General features: G+C 38.2%; 1 protein-coding gene across 1 annotated transcript in view; it reads left to right on the forward strand.

The window, feature by feature from the left end:
- MDN1 (midasin AAA ATPase 1) overlaps positions 1–25,741 on the forward strand; it is a 116,998-nt gene that overhangs the window by 83,002 nt on the left and 8,255 nt on the right. Inside the window, exons 75-96 of the mRNA XM_087718747.1 lie at positions 1,011–1,157; positions 2,689–2,815; positions 4,197–4,302; positions 5,418–5,533; positions 7,081–7,542; positions 7,935–8,164; positions 10,241–10,378; positions 10,556–10,728; positions 10,946–11,107; positions 11,490–11,624; positions 12,702–12,843; positions 13,836–14,017; positions 15,251–15,391; positions 16,946–17,081; positions 18,190–18,479; positions 18,765–18,929; positions 19,855–19,956; positions 20,937–21,138; positions 22,287–22,460; positions 22,676–22,830; positions 24,808–24,888; positions 25,420–25,538. Of these exons, the coding sequence (XP_087574873.1) occupies positions 1,011–1,157; positions 2,689–2,815; positions 4,197–4,302; positions 5,418–5,533; positions 7,081–7,542; positions 7,935–8,164; positions 10,241–10,378; positions 10,556–10,728; positions 10,946–11,107; positions 11,490–11,624; positions 12,702–12,843; positions 13,836–14,017; positions 15,251–15,391; positions 16,946–17,081; positions 18,190–18,479; positions 18,765–18,929; positions 19,855–19,956; positions 20,937–21,138; positions 22,287–22,460; positions 22,676–22,830; positions 24,808–24,888; positions 25,420–25,538 (3,685 nt within the window). The remainder of the gene's footprint in view (positions 1–1,010; positions 1,158–2,688; positions 2,816–4,196; positions 4,303–5,417; positions 5,534–7,080; positions 7,543–7,934; positions 8,165–10,240; positions 10,379–10,555; positions 10,729–10,945; positions 11,108–11,489; positions 11,625–12,701; positions 12,844–13,835; positions 14,018–15,250; positions 15,392–16,945; positions 17,082–18,189; positions 18,480–18,764; positions 18,930–19,854; positions 19,957–20,936; positions 21,139–22,286; positions 22,461–22,675; positions 22,831–24,807; positions 24,889–25,419; positions 25,539–25,741) is intronic.

Raw genomic sequence — 25,741 nt, forward strand, 5'->3', positions numbered from 1 at the left:
TCACAAGTAGTGTGGTTTTAATATCAGTCCATATTAAAATAAAATATTTGTATACTGCTTTTTCTCCTAAAGAAAACCTGTCTAGCATACAAGAAAAAAAGAAAAAATATATACCGTATTTTTCGGAGTATAAGATGCACCTTAGTTTTGGGGAGGAAAATAGGAAAAAAAATCTGCCTACCTGGTATTCATTTTTATTCCCATAGCACCAGAAAAGCAAGCAAACACAATAGTATAATAAAATGACACTTTTTTTCTTTCCCCAGGCAGGGGGGGGATGGGGAAGCCTAATAAGCTTAATTAGCTGTCTGGGCATTCAGCCAAAAGCAATTCACATCCCTTAAAATGTAACAAAGCTGAATCAACAAACCAGCCCAGAGCTTGCCTGAAGGAAACCATTGAGAAAACCCAGCCAATAGGAACGATTCCTGCCTTGCCCTTAAAGGGATTATCCCCAAAATAATAGAAACTGGACAAAAGAAGTACCTCTTAAGGCAGTTTTCAAATTTTTCCTCCTTGGCTTCTCCCAGCTGGAAGTAATCAGGAAAGTTTTCCAACAGTATTCTGCTATAAAAATATTCCAATGTAGTTGAAATTTTTCCAACGTAGTTACAGGAACTCTCTGCCTTGTCCTTGAGACGATTATCTCTCCAAAATAGAAACTGGACAAAAGAAGTACCTCTTAAGGCAGTTTTCAAATCATTCCTCTTTGGCTTCTCCCAGCTGGAACTAACCAGGAAATTTTTCCAACAGTATGCTGTAGTAAAAATATTCGAAGCTTTTTTTCAGCCCTAATGAGGTGCTAAGAGTGAAGCCATGGTGCTTCACTCCTCAGCCCTCGTTAGCACTTCATTAGGGCTGAAAAAAAGCTTCCAAAAAAGCTACATTCTGAATATAAGATGCACCCAAATTTCTACCCTCTTTTGCGAGGGAGTTGCGTCTTATACTCTGAAAAATATGGTAATTTGAGAGATTGCTGCTGCTATTGATTCTTCTCCTCCTCCTTGCAGGTGATGTAATTTCTTCTGCCCACAAATTGCAGAACATGTCTGTGAATTTGACTTCAGAAAAGGAAAAACAGAAATCCGAAGCGAAACATTTACTTCTGCAAAAACAAAGGGCTCTAGCAGGGCTCTTTAAACACCTTGCAAATACAGGTCAGTTAAACGAAAGTTCTTCCAAAGTATTATGTAAATCAAAATATGCCTTTGTTTTTTAGGGCTCAGTCACAGAATGAATTTCATGCATTGGCAAGCAGTTAGTTTTGCTTCACAGAAACAACAGTATAAGTAACATAGGAAAAGAATTGATATGAAACAGTTGCATGTGGATACAAATAGTATTGATTATGGTTTATGCAAGTCCTACAGTTCTACGGAACTCCTCTGAATATATCTTGGTACTTCATATTGATTGTTTTGCATCAGTCATGAAGCCTGCGTATAATGAGGAATTACCTTAATTTTCATTAAAAAAGAAAAAATCAGGGACAATACAAAACCATTTAATCTGTCTCTAGCTAAGTTTGCTCAAGTAGAGAAACTCCAGCACTTATCTTTCTAGACTTTCAGTCCAACATTGCTCTCAAAAGAAATCCATCACCTGCAATCTCATTCTCTTAATCAGATATGCTAGTGATTGTGCCTGTGTCTCGTGACCCGACAAATGCGCGCCCGACAAATGTGCGCCGACAAAACCGCCATGACAAAACGGCCATGTTGAAAGCATGCCCACTAAAACGCGCCGACAAAACCGCAACCACAAAAGCGCTATTAGGGTTTTTAGGGTTAGGGTTGTTAACGTTGTTACTGTTGTTTTCACGTTGTTTTCGATGGCGCGCTTTTGTCAGCACACATTTGTCAGCGCGCTTTCAACCGCCGTTTTGTCGGGCGCGCATTTGTCGGTGAACCCCTGTGTCTTCTCAATGATAAAAGCATGTTCTAAATTCCTTGTTTCAGAGAATTTGGATCGTCTTCACGTAGTTCTCCTTATTGGAATATAGCTATTTTTAGGCAATAGTGTAGTTTAAATCAGATCTAAGTGAATTGAAATGAGAAGAAATAATGGAGAGGGAAGGCATATGAGCCTATATTTTAATATCCAATCATAATTTGGCCCATACATAAACTGTGAGAACGCATTCATAAATCATGCCAGATCAATATTTTAGTTTACAATTGGTTGAACAAGCCATACTATTACAGCTTAGCAATGCTAAACCATAGTTGATGTTTTGTGTCACATTAATTTACAAATAAAAAAATTCAGTGAATTGAAGGAAAATCTATCCAGTATATATGTCCAACGACGATCGTTCCTATTATTTGATTGGAATTCTGATTCCAAACAAGCACTAGATTTGGATTCTTAAGCTGCATGAGTAGATTTGCAAAAATATTTAATATTACAGATCTGAGAAAGATAAAAGTATTAGTGTGATGTAGTGATTATGAGGCTAACCTAGAAATCAAGAGACTGTGAGTTCTAGTCATGCCTTAGACACGAAAACCAAAGGCATGACTACGGTGATTTTGGACCATTCGTTCTCCCTTAGACCAATCCATCTCACAGGGTTGTTGTTGTGGGGAAAATAGGAAGAGGAAGGAGTACTGGTGTATTCACAGCTTTAAGTTATTTATAAAAATAATAAAGGTGGAATAAAAACCTAATAAATAAATATCTTTCTAGGATTATCCTATCGCAAAGGCCTCACTTGGACTCGTTCCCAAAGTTCGCAAAATATGCTCTTCCTTCATCCATTGGATTTAAACAGAGCATTGGCTTCAGTGACCTGCATGCATAAATTGGATGCAACGTATGTGTTACTTCAGTTCTGTACTATAATAGAATTTTGATGTCAGAGAGGGTGGCAAAAATGTTTTCTTGGATTTTTGAAACCTAATCTGTGGAGATAATCGATTCGGTTATTTTAAAATCAGATTAAGCCTGATGAATATCCCATTGTTTTCTCCTTATGGGATTCTTTTTACTTTAGTCAACAACAATTTGAAAAGATCTTTGGCCTTTGTTTCTACTTCTGATCAGATATCTTCTCCATGCTATTTGCAGTGGAAACAAACACTTTGTGGAAACTAATAAGATTTACTGGATGTAATACCTAGTTGGGAAAGCCAATAAAGATCAGTTATCCAATTTAAATATACAATCGAATGCTGATCAAGAATTTGCAAGCTGTAATTTTTTTGTTATTGTAATGTATGCTATCATATGAAGACTTCAAAGTGTTCTGCCTTTTTCTGTTAGGACAGGGATTTGTTATAATCTCGCAGACTGCTCAGAAGATAAATGAGCTTGTGTGGCTCCTTTTATGAATAAATATTTCTATGATTGGAAGATGATTTTGGCAGCAGACTAGGCCCATAGATCTGTTCTTCGATTAAAACTCACTGGGTTTGCTTATTAGTTTGCCTTCTCAAGCCTCTAGGCTTAAAAAAGGGTTCCACCACAAAACCGCGGTAGACAAAAGCGCGCTCGACGAAAGCGCGTACGTGACGTCATCACAGCATGACGAAAATATCGCACTGTGATCGATAAATGTAAAACTAAAGCGAAAACCTTACCCTAACCCCCCCAAACCTAACCCTAAACCTAACCCTTAACCTAAGCCTAAATCTAACCCTAAACCTAACCCTTAACCTAACGCTAAACCTAACGCTAACCTTTAACCCAGTGTTTTTCAACCTTTTTTGTGCAAAGGCACACTTTTTTCATGAAAAAAAATCACGAGGCACACCACCATTAGAAAATGTTTTAAAAAATTAACTCTGTGCCTATATTGACTATATATAAAGTGTTTTTCCCACGGCACACCTTACACTATGTCACGGCACACTAGTGTGCTGCGGCACAGTGGTTGAAAAACACTGCTTTAACCTAACGCTAAACGTAACCCTAACGCTCTAAACCTAACCCTAACCCTTAACCTAACCCTAACCCTTACCTTTATGTGAATCGGCTTGCTTTAATTTTATTTTTATTTGAATTTTTAATTTTTTTCGTCGTGCTGTGATGACGTCAAATGTGCGCTTTCGTCGAGCGCGCTTTTGTGGACCGCGGTTTTGACGGGTCACTTAAAAAAGTTGTGACTCTACGTAAGTTTTCTACAACCCCATGTGGGCTTCAACTAAACTTTGGATACCTCTGTCTTAAGGGATTCAAACTGTTTTGCTTTTCAGGTTACTCTCTCAAATCTCTTTGTCCTGGGATGGATGCCAGAAGTACTTCTATCGGTCTCTTGCACATCACTGTAGGCTTCAGACAGCATTATTAACACCTTCAAAGGTAAATCTCCAGAACCAATGTAATATACTTGTTTTGGTGTTAGGCTTGGGCCATGGAGATAGGAGGTTTCTTTGTTGAAACCTATCTTATCCATAAAGTGGATAAGGGGCAGTCACTTTCCTGTCAGTGCAACCTACCTTACAGACTAATTGCTTTGGATAAAATGAGAGATATTTCCCATGTGCCTTGAACCAGGGGTGAAATCCAACAGGTTCTGACAGGTTCTGGAGAACCGCTAGTGGAAATTTTGTGTAGTTCGGAGAACCTGCAAATGCCATCTCGGGAAGGGAGATTTTGCAATGTCCTTCTCCCAGGAGTGGGGAGGGAATGGAGATTTTGCAATGTCCTTTCCCCCAGGAGTGGGGAGGGAATGAAGATTTTGCAGTATCCTTCCCCTGCCATGCCACCAAACCACACCATACTCACGAAGCCACACCCACAGAACCGATAGTAAAAAAAAATTGAATTTCACCACTGCCTTGAACTCAGCAAGGAAAACGGAGAGGTAAAAAGTAATAAATAAAGCAAGCAAAACCAGAAGTTTTACTTCTTTTTAATTCTTCAATAGGTGAGATAGCACCACTCATTCTAAGACTTGATGTTCCCTTATACAGATGGACACTTTTTTAGAGTGTGTCCTTTAGTTGTAGACTATTCTTCCCCTATATGGCAAAATCTTGGTGGTTTGGCTATGACTGCCATCATCCCCAGCCTTTGACTGCTATTGATTGAGGACATTGAATGTTACAATTTAACATACTGGGCTGCACCATAGAGACAAAACTATTGTGAAATTATGTGGCAATTAAGTGAAGAAATGAAAGTTGGATAACTATATACCATTTCATTACTTATCTTTAGCGCTTGGCTGCCTTTAATAATACATCCTATGTATTCAGAATGATTAATTAGTCACTCTAATTTAGGTATGGAATAAATTTGCAGTGTAATTTTATGCATATCTCAAAAGTACCTGAAGGGAAATTAAAAACAATGTGCAAAATCTTATCTAAATAATTGACTGTGTAGCCTATAACTCCAAGCATCTTACAGCTATCATTAGAGGAGTCTGTTTTGATACACAGAAGGATGAGAGTTGCTCTCTTTTTCTATAGGAGATTGGAGTAAGTACGGTTGAGCGATGTAAAGGATTCACTGCACACCTCATGAAGATGCTTGTCAAGCAGAGGAAGTCTCTCACTGCTTTAACAGAACAGTGGGTTTTCCTGAGGTATTGTATTTCCTCTCTCTATATCTATCTATCTATCTATCTATCTATCTATCTATCTATCTATCTATCTATCTATCTATCTATCTATGTTCCAAATTTATTCATTCAAACTAAGAAGATCCTTTTGTAGAATTGTATACAGGTAATCTTCACTTAGCAACTGCGGTTGAGACCAAAACTATCGCTAAGTTACATGGCCATAAAATGCAACATCACTTGATCGTGTCAACTTACAGTGTCAGAAGCTGGCTGTCGAGGTTACAAATGTTAAATCATGTGACATGGGTGGGGGTTGTAACTATTACAAATGGTATTGGTTGCCAAGAGCCTGAATGATCCGCGTGATTTTTTAAAAAAAAATCAGGTTTGCTGAGGTCATTGGGGAAGTTGTTTAAAACTCATCCTGGGCTTTGCTTGCCATTTTGCCCATGCTGTAGCTCGGCCCAGACAAAGTGGGAACAACATTTGACAGTATTTTCACTCTACCTGAGGAAACCTCACTGGGTGATGGAAGTCTTGAGAGACCACCTGCTGCCAATTACCTCCCACAGACCCATTAGATCTCACAGGGTTGGCCTCCTCCGGGTGCCATCTACCAGCCAATGCCACCTGGCTATTACCCGGGGGAGGGCCTTCTCTGTGGCAGCTCCGGCCCTTTGGAATGAACTCCCCACAGGGATTCGGCCCCTCACCTCTCTCCAGGCCTTCCAAAAAGCCGTCAAAACCTGGCTCTGCCGGCAGGCCTGGGGGTGATGAGTTCCCTCCCCTCTCAACATGTATGGTTGTGCGACTGTTGTTTACTTTTATTATTTGTATTTTGTTTTTTATGTTCCCCTTTTTCCCCCTTGAATTGTTCGCCGCCCTGAGTCCTCCCGGAGAAGGGCAGCATACAAATAATACAATACAATACAATACAATATAATACATACAATACAATACAGTACAGTACAATACCACAGAGTTTGAGAGCCCTGTGATACAAAAAATAAAATGTAATTGCTTAATTGGTAAATCATATAGTTATGCATGCCCCATCTCTAAGCCCAATTAAATCATTAATTTTATGGAGCTTTTGCATGGGGCACACAAATACTTCTTTCAGTTTTTGAAAGATTTGATTTTCTCATACTTTGGAGTTACTTAAAATAATTGCTGAATTGGTCTAATTTCAGGTAATTTTTTTTCATAGCAGGATTTTCTTTTTCCCACTGTAAGCCTGTCTAAAGAAAATTGAACAGAAATGAGGTTGTCATTCTTTGGGGACAGTATTGCTCACCCGAGGTTGCCATTATTATCCCTCTCATTAATCAGGCCTTCCTCAGTCTATAATGAGGAAGAATATGACAATTCCCTGCTCTCTCTGGTTGAAGGTACCAGTTGAGGAAAGCTTGAATTCACAAATCCGCAGGCTTCCTGGGTGTGTTGGAAAACAAATTCAGAAGAAAAATAGCTCTGTTACAGGATGGTGAAATATCAAGTAGAATTGTAATAATTGCATTTTAATTACCAATAAATCTGTTTATTACTTATGTGAATCTTTTGAACAGGAATCAGCTAAGCTGTATACAAGAGATTGATGCCAGGCTGTCTCCTGGAAATGAATACGAAGTGGTTTTCCCTCCCCAAGAAGGTGTTCAGCAGTGGATTGACAGATTGCAGTATCTTTCCATGCAGTGTGTAGTGCTTCTAGAACAGCTGTCTTGGTTTATAGAATGCTGTCCAGAAGACCAGACTTTGAATACCCCTAGGACAGAAATAAAATCTGAAGGGGTAGAATTGAATTCTTCCACTATTCTAAAGTCACTTCCAGAACTGGATCCGTCAGAGCTACAGTATCTCACTCCAGTGAGTCCAGAACAGCTGCCTGCCGCATGCAGGATGCGAAAACAGGATACGATATATCAGCAGCTGGCTTCCAAGGTGAAAGAGATGCTAGTAGAGGTGAAGGCAGTAAAATCAGACGTGGACAGAATAAAACAGGTGTCTTCTGAGACTCTTTTCCATTCTTGGTAAGTGAGATGCATCCTATCAAACTGGGACAAAAAAGGAGGGTTGCATTTGTTTGCAAGCTGCATGTAATTGCCTCAGTAGGATTATACCTTTTCTAGAGGTTGTGCCTACAGGAAAGCTAACTTACTCCTACATTCAGAGTCCATCATATTTCAAAGAAGTATTCAGTGCTAGGCTGGTAGCCTAGCTCAGGGGTGTGGAACTCAAGGCCCACGGGCCAGATCTGACCCGCGAGGTACTTAAATCTGGCCTGTTTTGCTACTGTAAATGTGTATATGTGTATTGTATTTCTAATGTCAAGTCACTCATAAGTGCAACAGGAACCACTCCATGTTTATTCATGTAGTTTTTATTTAGTTTCAAATGTCCCTTTCAATGTTTTTTTTCTCAGGAAAAGCTTTGAAGTGTGCTCTTCAGGAGTAGATTATTTGCTGAAGGTTTCAACCCAACTGCAAGATATTGAGCTATTGTTTACACCACCCGAGTCTCAGGTCAATCAAATTGGATCACAGATGGCATTAATCAGAAGTCTCATATATATCCAAGGAGAAATTAATAGCAGTGTGGATGATTTTGCTATCTGGAAGACACAGCTCTTCAGTTCAATTTCACACTGTGAAGGTAAACATGATTCTCTTTCCTTCTTCTGTTCAATAATGCAGGGGCTTTATTGATTTAATATCGTTCTCTGTTTGCCTGTAGGATTAACTACATCATTACTTTTTATGTTCCTAAGCGTTGCTTTATGCTTGATATCCAGTGGTCACAATGTTAAACTGTTCTTCTTTCTAGAAATGGGCTTTTTGTATGTGAAAATATAAAGGACTGGAATCTAGGACATTTACTGTTCCCTTAAGCCAGTGGTTCCCAAACTTGGCAACTTTAAGCCAGCTGGAGAATTCTGGGAGTTGAAGTCCACAAGTCTTAAAGTTGCCAAGTTTGGGAACCACTGGCTTAAGCCATTGTTGTACTTCAGCAGTACTGGTAGTCCTCCACTTACAACAGTTCATTTAGTGACTCTTCAAAGTTACAGCGGCACGGAACAAGTGACTTATGACCGTTTTTCACAGTTATGACTTTCACAACATCCCCGTTATCATGTGATCAAAATTCAGACTATTGGCAACCGGTTGATAATTTATGACCTTTGCAGTGTCCTGAGATCATGTGATCCCCTTTTGCGACCTTCTGACAAGCAAAATCAATAGGGAAGCCAGATTCCCTTAACAACCGAGTTCCTAACTGCAGTGATTCACTTAGCAAATGTGACAAGAAAGGTCATAAAAAGGGGCAAAACTCACTTAACAATTGGGCTCAATTGTGGTCATAAGTCAAGGACTACCTCTATTTGGAAGCAGATTGTCTGAGTAGTGGACCTTCTGGAAAGCAAAAATAAAGAAGGAATCAACCTAAAAAGCAAAGACAAGCTTACTTGAGTTACTGCTGTATTGATTATCTCTTGGCTCTTCTAGACTTAACCTTTGAGGTCACAAATGTATCACTGGGGCAGGGGTGGGTTTCAACCGGTTTGCGGCGGTCCCTGTGAACCGGTTGGTCGGCGAACCCGGAAGTAAGTAACTTCCGGGAACGGCGAATGGCCCACCCGCGCTCCTTACCCGGTTTTGACAAGTTCTGCGCTTCCACGCATGCGCAGGACACATACAGCACCTGCGCGATCCTCCAGGAGCAGCTGGAGCATCGCACAGACGCTAGTACGCATGCGTGCGCCGCGCGCATGCACGAGGACGTCGCCGGCCCTGTTCCAACCGAACTGGTTGGAACGGGGCAAGAAACCCACCCCTGCACTGGGGCTAAATGGATTTTACCATCCTGGGAGAGGTTATACTAGAATTGTTTGAATAAGATTTAGGGCTTATGGAAAGTGCCTCACTGTTTGCCCCCCTCTGGCTACTTTTAACTTACTGTGAGACTGAAGAGAAGGCTATGTAGTTTGTAAGTGATTAAACTTTCAACTACAGGTGATCCCCAACTTACAACAGTTCATTTAGTGACTGTTTAAAGTTACAACAGCACTGGGGGGGGGAGGGACTTATGACAGTTATTTACTGTTGTGACCTTTGCCACATTCCCATGATCATGTGAGATGCTTGGCAACTGGTTCATATTTATGACGCTGCTGCTGTGTCCCAAGGCCATGTGATCTCCTTTTGCGACCTTCCAACAAACCAAGTCAATGGGGAAGCCAGATTCACTTAGGACCTAAGTTACTAACTTATCAACTACAATGATTCCCTTAACAACTGAGGCAGAAAAGGTCGTAAAATGGGGCAAAGCTCACTTAACAAATGTCTCGCGTAACAGTAGAAATTTTGGGCTGAAGTAAGTTGAGGATTACCTGTATGTGCAGAAATTTTATTTGAAATAATGAAATTGTTGACTTTGCTACCAGTCATTCCTGTATTACATCCCTGAAAGGGAATCTCTGATTTAATTCTGAAGAACGAACAACAACTTTCTCTATAATGTACAATAGTATCGATCCCAATTTTAATGGAGGGGGAATTTTGATACTTCAGATCCTCAAATAAGGAGAAAATTAGGGCAGTAGCATTTATTTAAGTAAGTAGATAGCTAGACACTATGGAATCAAGCATCGTGCACACATTTATCCATCCATCTCTTCGTTGTAAAACTAAAAAATCTTCCCCATTTAATTTTTCAATGACATTTCTATAGACGACGAAACATCCAATGATGGATTTGTAGAACACTTCTCGGAAGAGATAGAACTTGCAATCCACGTTGTCTTGAGTTCTGTCCAGTGTTTGGTTGAAAGAAGAAAAGACAACGAGGAGATATTCCCAAAGGAAGATGGTAAGACTGAACATTCTTTCACTTGTTTTGTTTTGAAAGCAACTGTTATGTCAAATGCATTTTTCTTGCTGTATACACAATAATTTTAAAAAATGAGAACCGACAATATATAGGACATATTCATGAGCTCAGTTGGAATGCGTTTTTGATAATTGCTTTTTATATTTGTTATTCCAGGGGAAGAATCTTCAGTTGATGGACTACAGACAGGGCATTTAACTAAACTCTTAGATGAAGAAATTTGTTCCGATGTGAATTCTCTGCATATACAAAAAATAATTTCAGTCATTTCTGAACTCTTGGTGGAATTGAAAACTTATGGCGAGGATTACACTGCATACAAATGCAAGGTGATATTTTTCGGCTGAAATATATCTTGTGGGAAAGATGTTAAACATAATGTTAAACTAGTTTCTTCATCTTGCCTCAAATAGTAGCATGTAAGAATAAAAAATATTTTTCTGAAATTGCTAAAAAATATTACAGACAGTGAAACTAACTAATATGTAAATGCTTAATATAATTATTCCATAATTAATTGACATTATTTTTCTTTTATTTCTTCAGCTTTTTAATCAGGCCTGCCATTTGCTGGTACGGCTAATGCCAATTCTTTGCAAATATTCGAATATTGTCCTTTTCTATCTCACGGTTTCCTTGGCCACACATAGGAGCACTGCAAAATTGCTTTTTGTCTTGACAAACATATTTACGGAAATTGCACAGAAGGTAAGAAGTAGAAAGTAAATGTCATTGTGAGAACTTGCCTGTATTACTTGCCTTTTATTCCCCACCACCCAAAAAAAGATTTTTACTTTGTAATATTTTTTTTCTGGAATATTAAGTCAACTGCCTACTTTTGGGGGAAAAAATGATATCATTTTGGCTTTCTTTTGGCAATCTGATTCTGATATGAATAAAAAAGACTATTTACATGTTAATAAGTAACTGACCCTTAGTGGATTTTTGCTGAAGTAGATTTCCCTGTCCTTGGGAGAAAGCTTACAAAAACTTTGCCCCCAAACAAAAGAAAACTTAAAATGGTGGGACTCGGTGTTCATTTTAATGACTGCTATCCTTGGTTCAGCTGAGTGTTTTTTTTTATTATTAGGGTTTCTGTTTACCAAAAGAAATCATTGAGGATGGGGGACAAGGAGGAACAGAATTCCATGATTATGAAGATGGGGGCATTGGAGAAGGGGAAGGCAAAAAAGATGTTAGTGACAAGATTGAAAATGAAGACCAGGTAAGGTTTGATGTGTCTGTTTATAATCTAGACAAAGCAAATGAATGCTAGGGTTTTAGTATTTATGGGAAAGATGAAAAAGTGCTTATACTTTTTGATGGTGAACAAACAGCATTGCATAAGGATGTCCACAAAATGGAAAACATGTCAAAAGTTCAGCAGAAACACAATTTGGAAGCTCTGAGTTGGTCCCAAATTTTTGGTATTACAACATCCAAAACAACAACAGAGCAATTTTCTGAGGTAATTAAGGCAAGGCCACTAACTTCAGAGGTATCCCAGCATACCATATCTCAAATAGCACACACTTCCCCAATCCTCCAAGCACTTCCCTCAGCCCTTCCTTTTCCTCAATCACTTCTGCAATTGCTGCCCCAGCCTGGCATCTCATACAGCTTACTGCCCCCTTAATCTTCCCAGTGCCATCCCTTTCCTCAGCCCCTGCTACTACCGATATCCTGGCCTAGGCATTTATTCTTTATGATAATGGCCTTGGCAGGACCAGTCTTCCAGTATGGTATACGCCAACATCTGACCTGCTTCTCCTTAGTCACTGCAATTGACCTCCTTGGCTTTTTGCCATACCAACCACCATCAAACCGCTTCTGCCAGGAATGATTGGTCTAGTTTGGAATAAATCAACAAATGTGTATAGCCACAAAGGCCATACCCAAGGTCGTGTTGTATTTGTAAAGCAGTGGTTCCCAAACTTGGCAACTTTAAGACTTGTGGACTTCAACTCCCAGAATTCTCCAGTCCACAAGTCTTAAAGTTGCCAAGTTTGGGAACCACTGTTGTAAAGGAAAGGTTAATGCATGGAATGTTAAGGAACAGTTAATGCATGGAATAATGCAGGAATCCCTGCATTATTTTTGTACATGTATGGGTTTCAAAGTTACTTCATTCCCTTTAATACTCTACTTCAGTTTTTAAGGAAATTTACCATAAAAATAAATTAGGCATTCTTGAGGGGAGAGGGAGTGCTAAAATTATCTTGCTGAAAGTTGAGGAAGGAGCAAGAGGAATTCATGCTACTTCAAAGAGGACACCCTGTTAAAGCTTGATTAAATATTCCAGGTGGAAGATACTTACCAAAAAGGTCAGGAAAAGGAAAAGGAAGATCCAGATTCGAAACCGGATATTGAAGGAGAGGATAATGCAATTGAAATGTCTGAAGATTTTGAAGGGAAAACATATGATGGGGATCAAGAAAAAGAAGGTATGTGTTCTGCACTATATTTTTCATCTTTCTGACCTGATATAAAGTAACTCTGGAATTTAGCGCACAACTGGGAAGTGATACTAAAGTTTAATAACTTTTTCTTTGAATTTAATAGAACATGCTGATGGCAGGCTTCCCATTCCTGTGTAATATTATTAGGAAAATCTTTTGGTAACACTGAAACACTTTTGAGATTTTTTTTGTTACTGAAGTTGGAATTTGATAGAACTAAATGTACCAATACGGAATTAACTTAAATTTGACCCTCAGTAGTTTCCTGTGACAAAATTAAGCAAATCCAAGCTCTAAACAAAACCTTCCTTCCCTTCTTGTTGATCTCTTTGTATACTTGGAATAAAGATTTTCAGACCAAGAGGACCAGGAATACAACAGGATTTTGAAGTCCACAGATTGTGGTTTTTACACAACAGTGGCAATTTTGTTGGTCTTTTCCAAGTATTTAAGAAAGAAAATATGGTGTATTTAGTAGCTGTTCTAATTAAAAAGCAAAAGTTTTCATTGGAAGATCAAATTAAGTGCAGTGTTTATCATTCCTACTCAGCAATATATTACAATAATGAATGAGTGAACTTTAGCACACTTAGGTAGCATGACAAAGCCACAAATTAAAAAAAATAAGGTTTTTAATATTCTGTCAATACTTTAAAGGACTATACATTTAAGATTTTTTAAAATCTTAAATCTCATTCACGTAGACTAACTAAAAAGCGTAAATATTCCCATTGCTGTAGAAATTAATTTTGCCCATGGGATGAGAACTTTCATATATCCCAGTGTAAGTGTACTTTATATACAAGAAATTGCCTATACATCAAGTTAAACCATTAGTCCATTTATTCAGTTGAAAACTATATGATCTCCTATTGAACTTCAGTCTGTCTCCAGACCCATAATGCTTCATCTTTATAATTATGGTAGTTCCTTCTTTGAAGGTTAACATTGAGCTTTATTTATGTTACCTTGTATAGAAGAGGATGACAAGTCTGATGAAGATGAAGACTTGGATAAGCAGATGGGAAATCTTGGAGATGGAGATGCTGACAAATTGGACGAGAGGCTTTGGGGAGATGATGATGAGGAAGAAGAAGAAGAGGAGGAGGAGGAGGAAGAAGAAGATGGGAAAACAGAAACTGGACCAGGGATGGATGAGGTAAAATTTTAAATGAACATAATGTTTGAAGGAGTTAAGAGTTGCACCATTGATTAATTATATAAAATGCATGATAGTACATAGAAAAGGGGGTGTGATGAATCAGCAGTTAAAGATGCTAAACTTCTTAGCTGGAGAGCTGACAGCCCAGTTTCGAGACCAAACAGGGTGAGCTACGCAACAGGGTGAGCTCTCATTATTTGACCCATATCCTGCACATCTAGCAGTTCAAAAGCATGCAAATGCAAGGAGATAAATAGGTACCACTTCCAACGGGAAGGTAACAGTCTTTCAGGTGCCTCAGCGTATAGTCATGCTGGTCACATGAACACAGAAATATCTTCAGACAACGCTGGCTTCCTTGACTAAGAAACGGAAGTGAGTAATGCCCCCTAGAGTCAGACATGACTAAACGGAGGAAACCTTTAACTCTACATAGAATTCAATTCCTTTCAAACTATTTTTTTAAATTCAGGCCACATAAAAGGAAGTGCTTTTTCATACAGTGAATTAAACTTTGCAAAATAATAGCAATGGATGCCAAAACTTCATTTCAAATGGAGATTAGACAATGAAAGGAATGGCAGCTTTCATTATCAGAATATTTGATGTTAATACCTGATCATTCCCAAGAACGTCTGCTAGAAGAAGCTGTTCCATTTACCCTAATGGTGAATGTCTTCAGCACATGATTGACTTCTCTCAGTATGTGGGATTTATCCAAAGAGCTATTCTTCACTGTAATTACTTTGCACAGAATGTAATACACTAAGCAAAGTAAACTCCAATTAGTCTATTTCTTATATTGGAACTTTTGAAGGGCTTTTTATTTCCTCAGAAAAGATTTTGAGGCTTTTTCAATTTGGATTTTTTTTTAAAAAAAAATCTTACTCGGTTTATTATATAGCTTTTACCTTATTTTGTAATGGAGTATGCATTAATATTTTAAGAAATTATTTTGAGCTTTCTTTTTAAAACGGCCTGAGTGTGATGTAATAAATCTACTTTTATTTAGCTCAAAAGTTCAGATGGTTCTATGATAGCATATTTTATTAGTTTAGCTCTGTTTGCTGTTGAGAAAGCAGAACAAATGCATTCTGTTAAAATAGGGAATTGTTTTTAATTAAATAGCCATATTCATAAAAGAGGTAACCATGTTTCTCAAAACAAGTTAAATAATGAGAATTATGTGTAAATTGGTGGTAACATGGATATTTTTCTTGAATTATTTAGGGAGATTCCGAATTAGTGGCAAAAGATGACAATATAGGAGTTGACAATCAAAAGGAGAAGAAATCACCCAATGATGAAGAAAAAGAGAAGCAAGCAGATGATAGCGAAACCAAAGAGAAAATCCATGAACAAATAGATGAGGTAATAGAGATGCATAGTAGCCTCTTGTTTCTTCACTAAAGAAGGAATAAGAGGCTACTATAAATTAATGGTAAATTAATTTGTCTCCAAAACATGCAATGCATGTCCAGAATTCCTAGAAGATGAGTTTTAACAACCAGTGCTTAGCCAGTAAATATCTTCTCTTTTGCATGATTATTTACTTATTTTGTGCATTGGGTGGGAAATTAAAAGAGGAAATGTAGAGAATAGTAGTTAAGAAGCTGAATGTTTATGCACTCATATGTGAGAGATTCAATAAAATACTGGGAGTTTGCATTGCTAATTTAATAGTGCTTTGGACCTTTTGTGCATCAGTTCTCTTGTTAAAGCAGCCATCTTTTTTTCAGGTTTCTGCAAAGAATGTGAATACTTTATTGAACTGATTCATTTCTAAATCTCTAAATGTACTCTTTTCCGGCTTTCTATTTCTCTCCCCCCTGCTTTTCTTTGCTTTCATTTTTAACTATCTGTGCAAACTCAGTTTTTGCAAATAATTCTTAAAGTTATTGCACATTTCAACCTGGCACAAAAATCTGGAAAAAAAGACACTGCTGCTTTAATTAGAAGCAGAGTAGGGCTGTTCTCATCAGTGGTGAGATTCAAATTTTTTTACTACCTGTTCTGTGGGCGTTTCTTGGTGGGCGTGGCGTGGCTTGGTGGGCGTGGCAGGGGAAGGATACAGTAAAATCTCCATTCCCTCCTCACTCCTGGGGAAGTTGCTACAAAATCCCCATTTCCTTCCGATCGGGGAGGCAGATAATAGATGGGGGCAGGGCCAGTCAGAGGTGGTATTTACCAGTTCTTCAAACTACTCAAAATTTCTGTTACCGTTTCTCCAGAACTGGTTAGAACCTGCTGAATACCACCTCTGATGCTCATACAACATCCAGAAAATGTTTTCAAATCATTTTCAAACCATGTGTCTTGATATGTATTTAGAGGATTCTCATCTTTCTTGTTTTTAATTGTAAATATTTGAAGTGTGTCACTTGATGAAAGGACTGGTGTCCATTTTAGAATTTTCCCTCCACTATTAATGTTTGTATAATATTCTTAAATATTATATTCTTAAATATTCTTAAACTTCTTAGTTAAAAATATATAGTAAAAATCAATATTCCTAACTAAGTGGGGAAAGCAGCTCAGGCAAGATATCTCGCTGATGACTAGACAGTGTTTATTATTACCATTATTGTTATTCTTTTTTACCAAAATATATTACAAATATAGTAATCATAAAGGATTAAATATAGTGATCATAAAGTTCCATCCAATAACAAGGATTCATTCACAGTTCACAATCAAACCAACTAGCAGATATTGATAAGGCAACATCAATATGTATTTAGAATTGTACCCTGTGATATGAAAGGATATATTTTACAATGGGTGATACACTTCCTTAAAGCATTCAGATATTTTTCTGCTTGAGCAGGTTAAATAGAATTTCAAGCCTCAGAAATTTTGCCTCCCTAAAGAATGACATCTCTGCTTTCCACCTTCGTTCTTCTTATAGTGTCTTCTGCTTCACAGGGTGAATATGATGAAAATGAAGTAGATCCTTATCATGGAAGGCAAGAAACACAACCTGAACCTGAAGCCCTGGAACTTGATCATGAGCTGAACCTAGGAAATGAAGATATGGATGAGGAAGACAAAGAAGAAGAAGGTAGAAGTGAACATGGCTAAATGATGCTTAGGATCAGAAAGATTGTTATCTCCAGGGGGGTGAAGGAGGAGCACTTGACAAAACTTGTGTCCTGGTACAAAAGCTGCAACTTACAAACTTGGCATCAGAGTTTAAAGTCTGGCTTTCTTGCCAAATTATTGAAAATTAGGATTTTGTTGCTATCAGCAAGTATGTTTGCATCTACAACAATTTTCATCAGCTTGATGAAGTAAAAAATAAGTAATGTTAGTAATTTGAAGAGTTGATTCAAAAGATGCTATTTATAGTTTAAAGTAGATAGAACAAAGAACATTTGGGGAATTAGGTAAGCTAAGAATGTGCTCTTTTTCAAATTTGAAGCCGAAAAGGTGCTTCATATTTGAGCTACGGTGGCACAGTGGTTAGAGTGCAGTACTGCAGGCTACTTCTGCTGACTGGAATTTGGCAGTTCAAAGCTCACCAGGATCAAGGTTGACTCAGCTTTCCATCCTTCCGAGGTGGGTAAAATGAGGACCCAAACCGTTGGGGGAAATATACTGACTCTGTAAACCGCTAAGAGGGCTGTAAAGCACTATGAAGTGGTATGTAAGTCTAAGTGCTATTGCTATTCAGTGGGCTTATAGGCATTCATGCTATATCTGCCAATGGCTCCTTGAAGAAACTGTGTTTTTCCCCCAGCTCCATGTGGTAACTGTGTGATCTCAGGAAAAATATGTGTTTGGGTTAAAGAAGTGTCCACATTGTGTCTAATTTTTGGCCCAATTGATGCTCCCTGAACACATGGGAGGTATCCATTCAATACCCACTGTGCAGTTATTATGCGATTCAAGAAAAAGAAATAACTTATTTATGGAAGAAATTGAGAGGAGAAATTGATGGTTTCATGGATACGCCCAATCCCAGTCCAGAGTTTTGTATCCAAAGCACATCCTTGGTTTGCACTTTTTTCAGTTCCCTGGGCCTTGATCACTTATGTCTGGTGTCCTTTGTCCTTTCAGGTATTCAGTTCCAGAAATAATAGTGCATGTATGGAATTTAGCAGGCTTGGGGCATTCTATCCAGTTGTATGTGTGTGGGTTTTTAAAAACTATATCTCTTTTTCTATCAGGAGAAAATCCTTTTGAGATTGAAGAGAAGGCGATAGATGTAGATGAAAAGGAAGCAGAAGATAAGAATACTGGAGATATGGATGAAGATGGACAGGATTCTGAGCAAGTCGAAAAAGATCCTTCTGAAGATAAAATTGAACAAGATAAAAATGAAGAAGATAAAAATGAAGAAGGAACAGAGAATTCTGATGCAAATACAGGCGAAGAGGAGGACTCTACTGTAGAAGAGCAAAAAGCTGAAGAGAAAGAACAGAACGTTTCCACTGCTGATCAAGGCCTTTGTCCTCAGGTTTCACAAATTGTTATTAATAGAAGTTTGTGTGTGTGTGTGTGTGTGTGTGTGTGTGTGTGTGAGAGAGAGAGAGAGAGAGAGAGAGAGAGAGAGAGAGAGAGAGAGAGAGAGAGAGAGAGAGAGAGAGGAGTGAATTTCAATAAATACATTTTCTCTTAATTTGTCATGAAAGAAACTAAGCTTGTTTATAGTCTAAAATGTATTTTGTTATGTATGGTATGTCAGCTACTAATATTTTGCCAAACTAATGCTAATACTGACTCATTTTTTTAATTGCTTCAGAAAATTGATGAAGCTGGTAATGATACCGAAAACGAAGAACAGTTACCTGAAGCTTTGGAAAGAATGGAACATGAGGCATATGGAGAGGCAGGAGAAGAGAACCTGCAGAGCGATACAGCTGTTGAGATGGTTGGAACTGCATCTGAGAAGGATCAGGCAAAAGAGGTGGAATTGAATAACCTTATAAGTATTTGTACTGGTACTGGAGGAGTTGCAGCTTCAAACGTATCTCAGCCATGGGAGCTCACTGGTGCCTTTAGATCACCATCTCTCACCTCAGCACATCTCATCATAACCTTAACCCTAATTGCAGTAGAGGGAGAATTTTGTAACTTCTGTAGCAGCTACTTCATGTCTCTCATATATTTCTATCCTATCAACTTATTGAGTAATTGCTTTAAAAACTAGTGTCTGGCTCATATCCAGAATATTTTTTTTTGTTCACTTTGACTTAAGAGTTTGGTAGATCTATAGAACGCAAAATAACAGAGTTAGAGAGGATCTTAGAGGTCTTCTAGTCCAACCCTCCGCTCAAGCAGGAAATCCGTTGCAATTTCAGATAAATGGCTGTCCAATCTCTTCTTTTAAAAACTTTTAAAAGCTACAACTTCTGGAGGCAAGTTGTATCACTGATTAATTGTTCTCACTATCAGGAAATTTCTCCTTAAGTTTTAGACTGAATGTCTCTTGTTAAGCTTCCATCCATTACTTCTTGTATTGCCCTCAAGTATTTTGGAGAATATTGGATCTGTTCATATTCTTCAGTAGGTCTCAAAACACTGAAAATAAGGTAGATGATAATACCAGCATCCATTTTCCAGTAAAGAGGAAAGCATATTTCCATTTTTAAGGGGAAAAAACATTTATAAAAGGGACAATGTATTACAGGTGTTCTTTGTATATATAGTGCTTTTTAAACTTTATTGACTATTCCCTTCGGTTACATCCTCAAATTGCTAAATTAATCTATTTCTCCAGTAAGACTAACAGATTTCTCTATTCCAAAGATGATGTAGTTGTCGGCTTTAAGCTTAATATGCCTGTGATGTGTTTTTGCAAACAAGATCTTACTTTGCATGTCTTATTTCAGGAACACGGGAGTGGAACTTCGGATGCCAATCAGCCAGAAGGACATGAATCTGAATTAATGGCACATCTGGCTTCACAGAAACAAAGCAGAAAAAATACCCAGGTGTCTTATTCTTTTAAAAATGTGTAAATTACTCTTTTGCAAATTGGAGGCTCCTATACTAATGATCTTTGAAGACTGTTTAATGGAAAGCCAAGGAAAAACTAAGCATATGGGACCGCTAATTATTCCTTGGCTCTCGTGCTGCTTGGATGTTTTAAGATAGTTTTGAGCTGAAAAAAAATCAGAATCTGTTGATATGTATTCGAAGAGAAACTGCATCTAGAAGTAATACAGAATCAAACACAAACTTTGTACAGTTTTTATTAGGAAAAGAAGCAAAAGCAAAGCAGAATTGAATAGCAATAGCAGTTAGACTTATATACCGCTTCATAGGGCTTTCAGCCCTCTCTAAGTAGTTTACAGAGTCAGCATAATGTGTGAAAATGATATAGGCCGGCAGACCTCCCAGATCACTCTCTTACTGGCTTCATTGTGGCTCCAACTTTTCCTCTTATAGCCATTTAGAATTAGAATTCTAAATGGCATTTGGTTTTGGATCATAAATAAAATTTTGATTTGAATTCTATGTTGTATGAGCCTTCATATACAGAAAGCTCTCAGCCTAAAAATACTTTGGGCAAGGGGAAAAGAGAAGCTTCTACTTGAACTTGAGAGCCAGTAATAGAGTAAACCAGAATTTCTGGGGCACCTGACTTTGGTCTAGTTGCCCATTTGCAGAGAATTGCAGGTATCCCAGTTGGAGCCTGGAAGACAAGATTAAGCTGCAAGACAGATTTTCCTACTGTGCAAATAAATAAATAATCAAATAGAATTAATATTTTAAGGCAGGAGTGGATAACGTGAAGCTGCAGAGGCAGGACAACCAGCCTATCTTTTCAAGCAGTTCCCAAAGTCAATTTCATGCACCTCTAGAATCCTTTTCTCTTTTTTTAAAGGAACAGGACCTTTTTTATTCTCTTTTCCTGAATAGAATTTGGATTTGCTTCATCCCCTTGGAAATGTGCTTTCCTGTGTTTCAGAGTTATAAAAGAAAGCCAGGACAAGCTGACAACGAACGCGCACCAGGAGATCAGAGCCAACCTGTTCACAAGCGACTGAGAACTATTGAGTCTAGCCAGGAAGCAGACGAAAGACCAGTTCAGCCAGGACAACGTCAGGTGGAGGCTGACACCTTTGAGCATATTAAACAAGGCAGTGAATCCTATGATGCTCAGACCTATGGTATGGCAGCATTCACAAGACACCTCAGGGAATAATAATGATAATCTCTTTATGGCATCATAGTTTAAAAAACATATATATTTCTTCATGAACAGATACCCTGTTTCCCTGAAAATAAGACCTCCACGGTTAATAAGCCCAATCAGGCTTTTCAGCGCATGCACTAAAATAAGCCCCCCCCCCAAATAAGCCCTCCCCCCAAAAAATATTGCAACACAGCAGCAGCCATGAGGTGACCATGCTTGCTATCTCCTATACCTCAAAAATAATAAAACCTCCCCAAAAATAAGGCCAATCGCTTATTTCAGGGGTCAAAAGAAAATAGGACCATGTCTTATTTCCGGGGAAAGACGGTATGTGATGACTGGGTGTTGTATTCCTTTTACATTCATTTACACTTTAGGTTCATTTTGAGAAATATATTTTTCATTCTGTCTTAGCTAATGCTCTACAGTTTAGTCTACAATGCTCTATATCCTAAGACTGTGGGGTTGCACGAAACCTTCCTAAGCCTTGAGTGTGACCCCCCAAATCCTCAAGTATTGTTATCAAATGGTAATTGCTAATGTAGCCAGAATGGGAAAAGCATTAAATTTGTTACTAGAGAAAATTTTTTAATTCTAGTTTTAGATAAATAAACCATTTTAGAGAATGATATACTTTTTTGTAAATAAAACCGCAATGATAACTAAGTTAATCTTTTGTTTAGCTTGAAATGTAAATTAAATGAAAACCTTTGGGGGGGGGGTGGACAATGTCTTCTCCTCCACAACCTTTTCAAATATATTCCCTCCTGTTGCCTCCTACAAGTCAAGTGCAGTCCTCAGCCTAGAAAAAGTTTGCATCCAAGTATCACATCTGTGCAAATTTAAATCTTACTGAGTTTAAGAAACTTAATATTGATTTAACAAATGTATAGAGCTGTGTTGTGTTTCATGCTCAACTGCTAACCATATTTTATTTTTGCTACATTGGGCTGGTTCAAGGAGAAAAGTCAATTTGCTTGACAAATGCCATGCTTGTTTCTAGACTGTTAATAGATCAACTCCGAATTTTATGATGGCTCATATGCTGATGCTGGAGAACCTCTTGTGATTTTTTTAAATATGATCTGAAAACAGTATTTTACTGGTTTATGTTCCCACCAGATGTAGCAAGTGAAGAACAACAAAAACCAATTTTGCCTGTTAATGAAGACAATGAAGAAACAATTTCTGACGATCTGGCTATGGAAACAGAAGATCACGCTGCTGAGGAACTCAAAACCTCAGAGGTAGAAAAATTGAATCCAGAAGCAAAAATGTCTGGGACTTCCAAATCTGGTAAGTCGTCAACTTCTTGCCTTGAGAATTCATTTTTTAAGAAATAGCTTCCTACATGTTTGTGGAAATAGCACAATAATACTGCTAATGAAATAAGTTAATACTAGTGAATAATAATTTGTTGATTTTATCTAAGACATTGCTACGTATTGAGCCAAAGTAGGGTACCAGAACGGATATGCAGTAATTAGCGAGTATGTATAATTCAATCCTAGGACCTGAGCAGATAGAGGCAGACAGCCAAGTTCCTAATTCTGAAGATGCTGAAGAAAGGGAATCAAACTCTTTACTGCCAGAAGTAAAGCAGGACCGAAACAAGCACTCGACTATTCATACCGCTCATCAGTTTTTGAAGGATCCCAATGCACAGGTAGAAGACAGCTCACATTTTTAAAACAAAACGATGGGCTAACTGGTTTAAGCAGATATATTTTAATGTGATCATAATGTTGCAGTAGTTGCAGGCTGTTGCAGATTACAATCTCAGGTGATGTAGAACATAGGTTCCCAACCAGTGCACGGCCGGTATTGGTCCGCATCCTGTTGGGAGCCAGACTGCACAAGCGGCAGGCAAACACACTAAGCTCCATTTACACAAGCGGCGGGCAGCATGCAAACCCCTCCCCCTCCACCACTCCCCGGCTGTGGCTGCTGCTGATCCACAGAGCTAGAAGGGTTGGGGACCACTGATGTAGAATCAATAGATAGGTTTCAAATTTGGGGAGGACTTTCAACTGCTGATGATAGCAATAGCAGTTAGACTTATATACCGCTTCATAGGGCTTTCAGCCCTCTCTAAGCGGTTTAGAGAGTCAGCATATCGCCCCCACAATCTGGATCCTCATTTCACCCACCTCGGAAGGATGGAAGGCTGAGTCAACCTTGAGCCGGTGAGATTTGAACCGCTGAACTGCAGATAACAGTCAGCTGAAGTGGCCTGCAGTACTGCACCCTAACCACTGCACCATCTCGGCTCTTGGATGGGGAGATAAAATTATGACAATAGGTAAAGACATTAATGCTACCACTTTACCTTGTAGACTCAGTATATAAGGAGAGTCAGATATCTACATTAAAATAGCATGAAGTTGCTTTGCTTTCATTGCAATTACACCCCTGTAAAAATTATAATTACAAATTGGCTCCTTGGAAGTTTACAAATACAGTTAAAGTTAACAATGCCTGAAAATAAGGAATATGGAAATAGAGATATATAGAGCTGCAAAATTTCAGCATTCTGATCAATACTCATTTTCACTTTCATCAGATTCATCCAGCCTGTAGCTCAGGGATGTCAAACTCATGGCATCACATTGTTGTCATGACTTTTTTCCTCTTCGCTAAACCAGGAGTGGGCGTGGCCAGCGCATGACTCATCTGGCCTGTGGGCTGCGAGTTTGAAGGCTTCTGGAACTGCCTTAAATACTGGTGCAGTCCTCTGAATTATATCACCAGATTCAAATGGATACTAGGGAGAGAAAGCTAAATATAATCAGTGGTGACAGTACTTTTTCCAAATCTGTAAATGATTTTCTCAATTGACTTCTTGTACGTGTTAAAAAGCATGGGGACCTGTTAGAGGTTTAAGCCATTTTTCTGCAGAAGGGAACTGAACTGGCAGATCACTGTGAAATGTATTTATTCTACTGTGCTTCTATTTATTCTAGAAGGATAGATGGTAACAAAAAAAATCAGAGCAAGTCAGTAAAACAGGGTGGCAGACTTGCTGAAATGTTTCCTACAAGTGTAGATGTGATAAAGGACAATAGATAATCTGGGGGGAAATCCATGTAATTCTGGAATGTTGTATTACTAGGGATGATCTAGCACTTTTCCAGAAGATAAACTAGCTGTTCTAGCTTGGACTACTGGTTTCCAAGGGAACCTGTTTTCCAGTTCAGAAGATTAATTTTCAGAATACTACTGGAGTATCTTCATAATTGGGCAAATGGCATAGTCTGGAGAAGAATCACATTCTGTATTTCTCTAGAGCAGTGGTTCCCTACCTTTTTTTGGCCATGCCCCACCTAAGCATCTCTAAAACCCCGATGCTCCCCGGTGACATATAATTCTTACTCTACTTAAAAAGTGAACTCTACTCACGGGGAGGAAGCTTAAAAGGCTTAACTTTGTTTAAACAAAGTTCAAATTGCCCCCATTAAAAATCAAATTGCCCTCCTGGTGGGAACCATTGCTCTAGTCCAGAGCATCCCATTCTAAAGGTTTTGCCCAACCTCTATAGACTAAGATAAAATGTAGGTTACTCTTTGAAGGAGTATTTTTACCTCACACTAAAACTAATATGTTCATATTACTGGATTCTTATTCCAATTTGTTATATTTTAAGCACATTTTTAAAAACCCTGAAGAACTAAGGCAAGAACTAGAGAAGCAGCTTGAAGCCTGGAAGATTAGAAATCCTTTAGAGGTTAGTAACATATTTAAGTAAGGATATCATTTTGTATTATTTTTTATGAGAAAGGTAATTAAATCTTGTTTTGAAGTCATGTTAAATACTACTCCTTAATCGTTTCAAATTTGTGTCCTGATAATGTTCTGCAGTATCTAACTAGTGTTTTTATAATCATAAAATTGTACAACAAATTATTTACTTTATATTAAATAAGTATAAAATATTACCTTTGAAAGCCTGTGGGAGAATTAATTGACCTCAAGGTATTAAGAAATGATGTACTCTTAACTTTGTGTTTTATTAAAGATATTTCTGGATTTTTTAAAAATAAATATTGGAAGCCTGAAGTCCATCTAGTATTTCTAGTACATCAACACTGGGAACACATACGAATTTTCATAGACACCCTGGATGTGTATTCTGCATTACTGCTAACACACTGCACAGACAACAAAAACAGTTATTTTCTAAACAAACTGGATCCGATCACCACTTGTTAACTAATGGATTTTATGTGGGTTTTATTTTGTACCTTGAATGCTGTAGGGGGATGTAGTAGCCGAAGAGATGTGGCAGAGATACCTTTTGCTCACTGAACCTCTTTCGCAGCAGCTCTGTGAGCAGCTCCGACTCCTCCTGGAGCCAACTCAGGCAGCCAAGTTGAAGTAAGTAGAGCAAAAAGCAGGAACCAGCTAAACAGTTTGATTAGCAGAACAGAGTTTCATAGTAGAATGCATAGCGCAATGAAATCAATGGCATTTAATGCTTGTTTAATCTCTGTTTAGCAACTGCCTAAGCTATTCACATACATATGAGCAAGCAAATAGGTCAAAAAACATAAATAATTTTAAAAAGATCATTTTTCAAC

Source organism: Thamnophis sirtalis, unplaced genomic scaffold, assembly GCF_051295495.1.
Source record: "Thamnophis sirtalis isolate CommonGarterSnake01/CBP01778 unplaced genomic scaffold, rThaSir2_p1.2 scaffold_6, whole genome shotgun sequence".
Classification (NCBI taxonomy): Eukaryota; Metazoa; Chordata; class Lepidosauria; order Squamata; family Natricidae; genus Thamnophis; species Thamnophis sirtalis.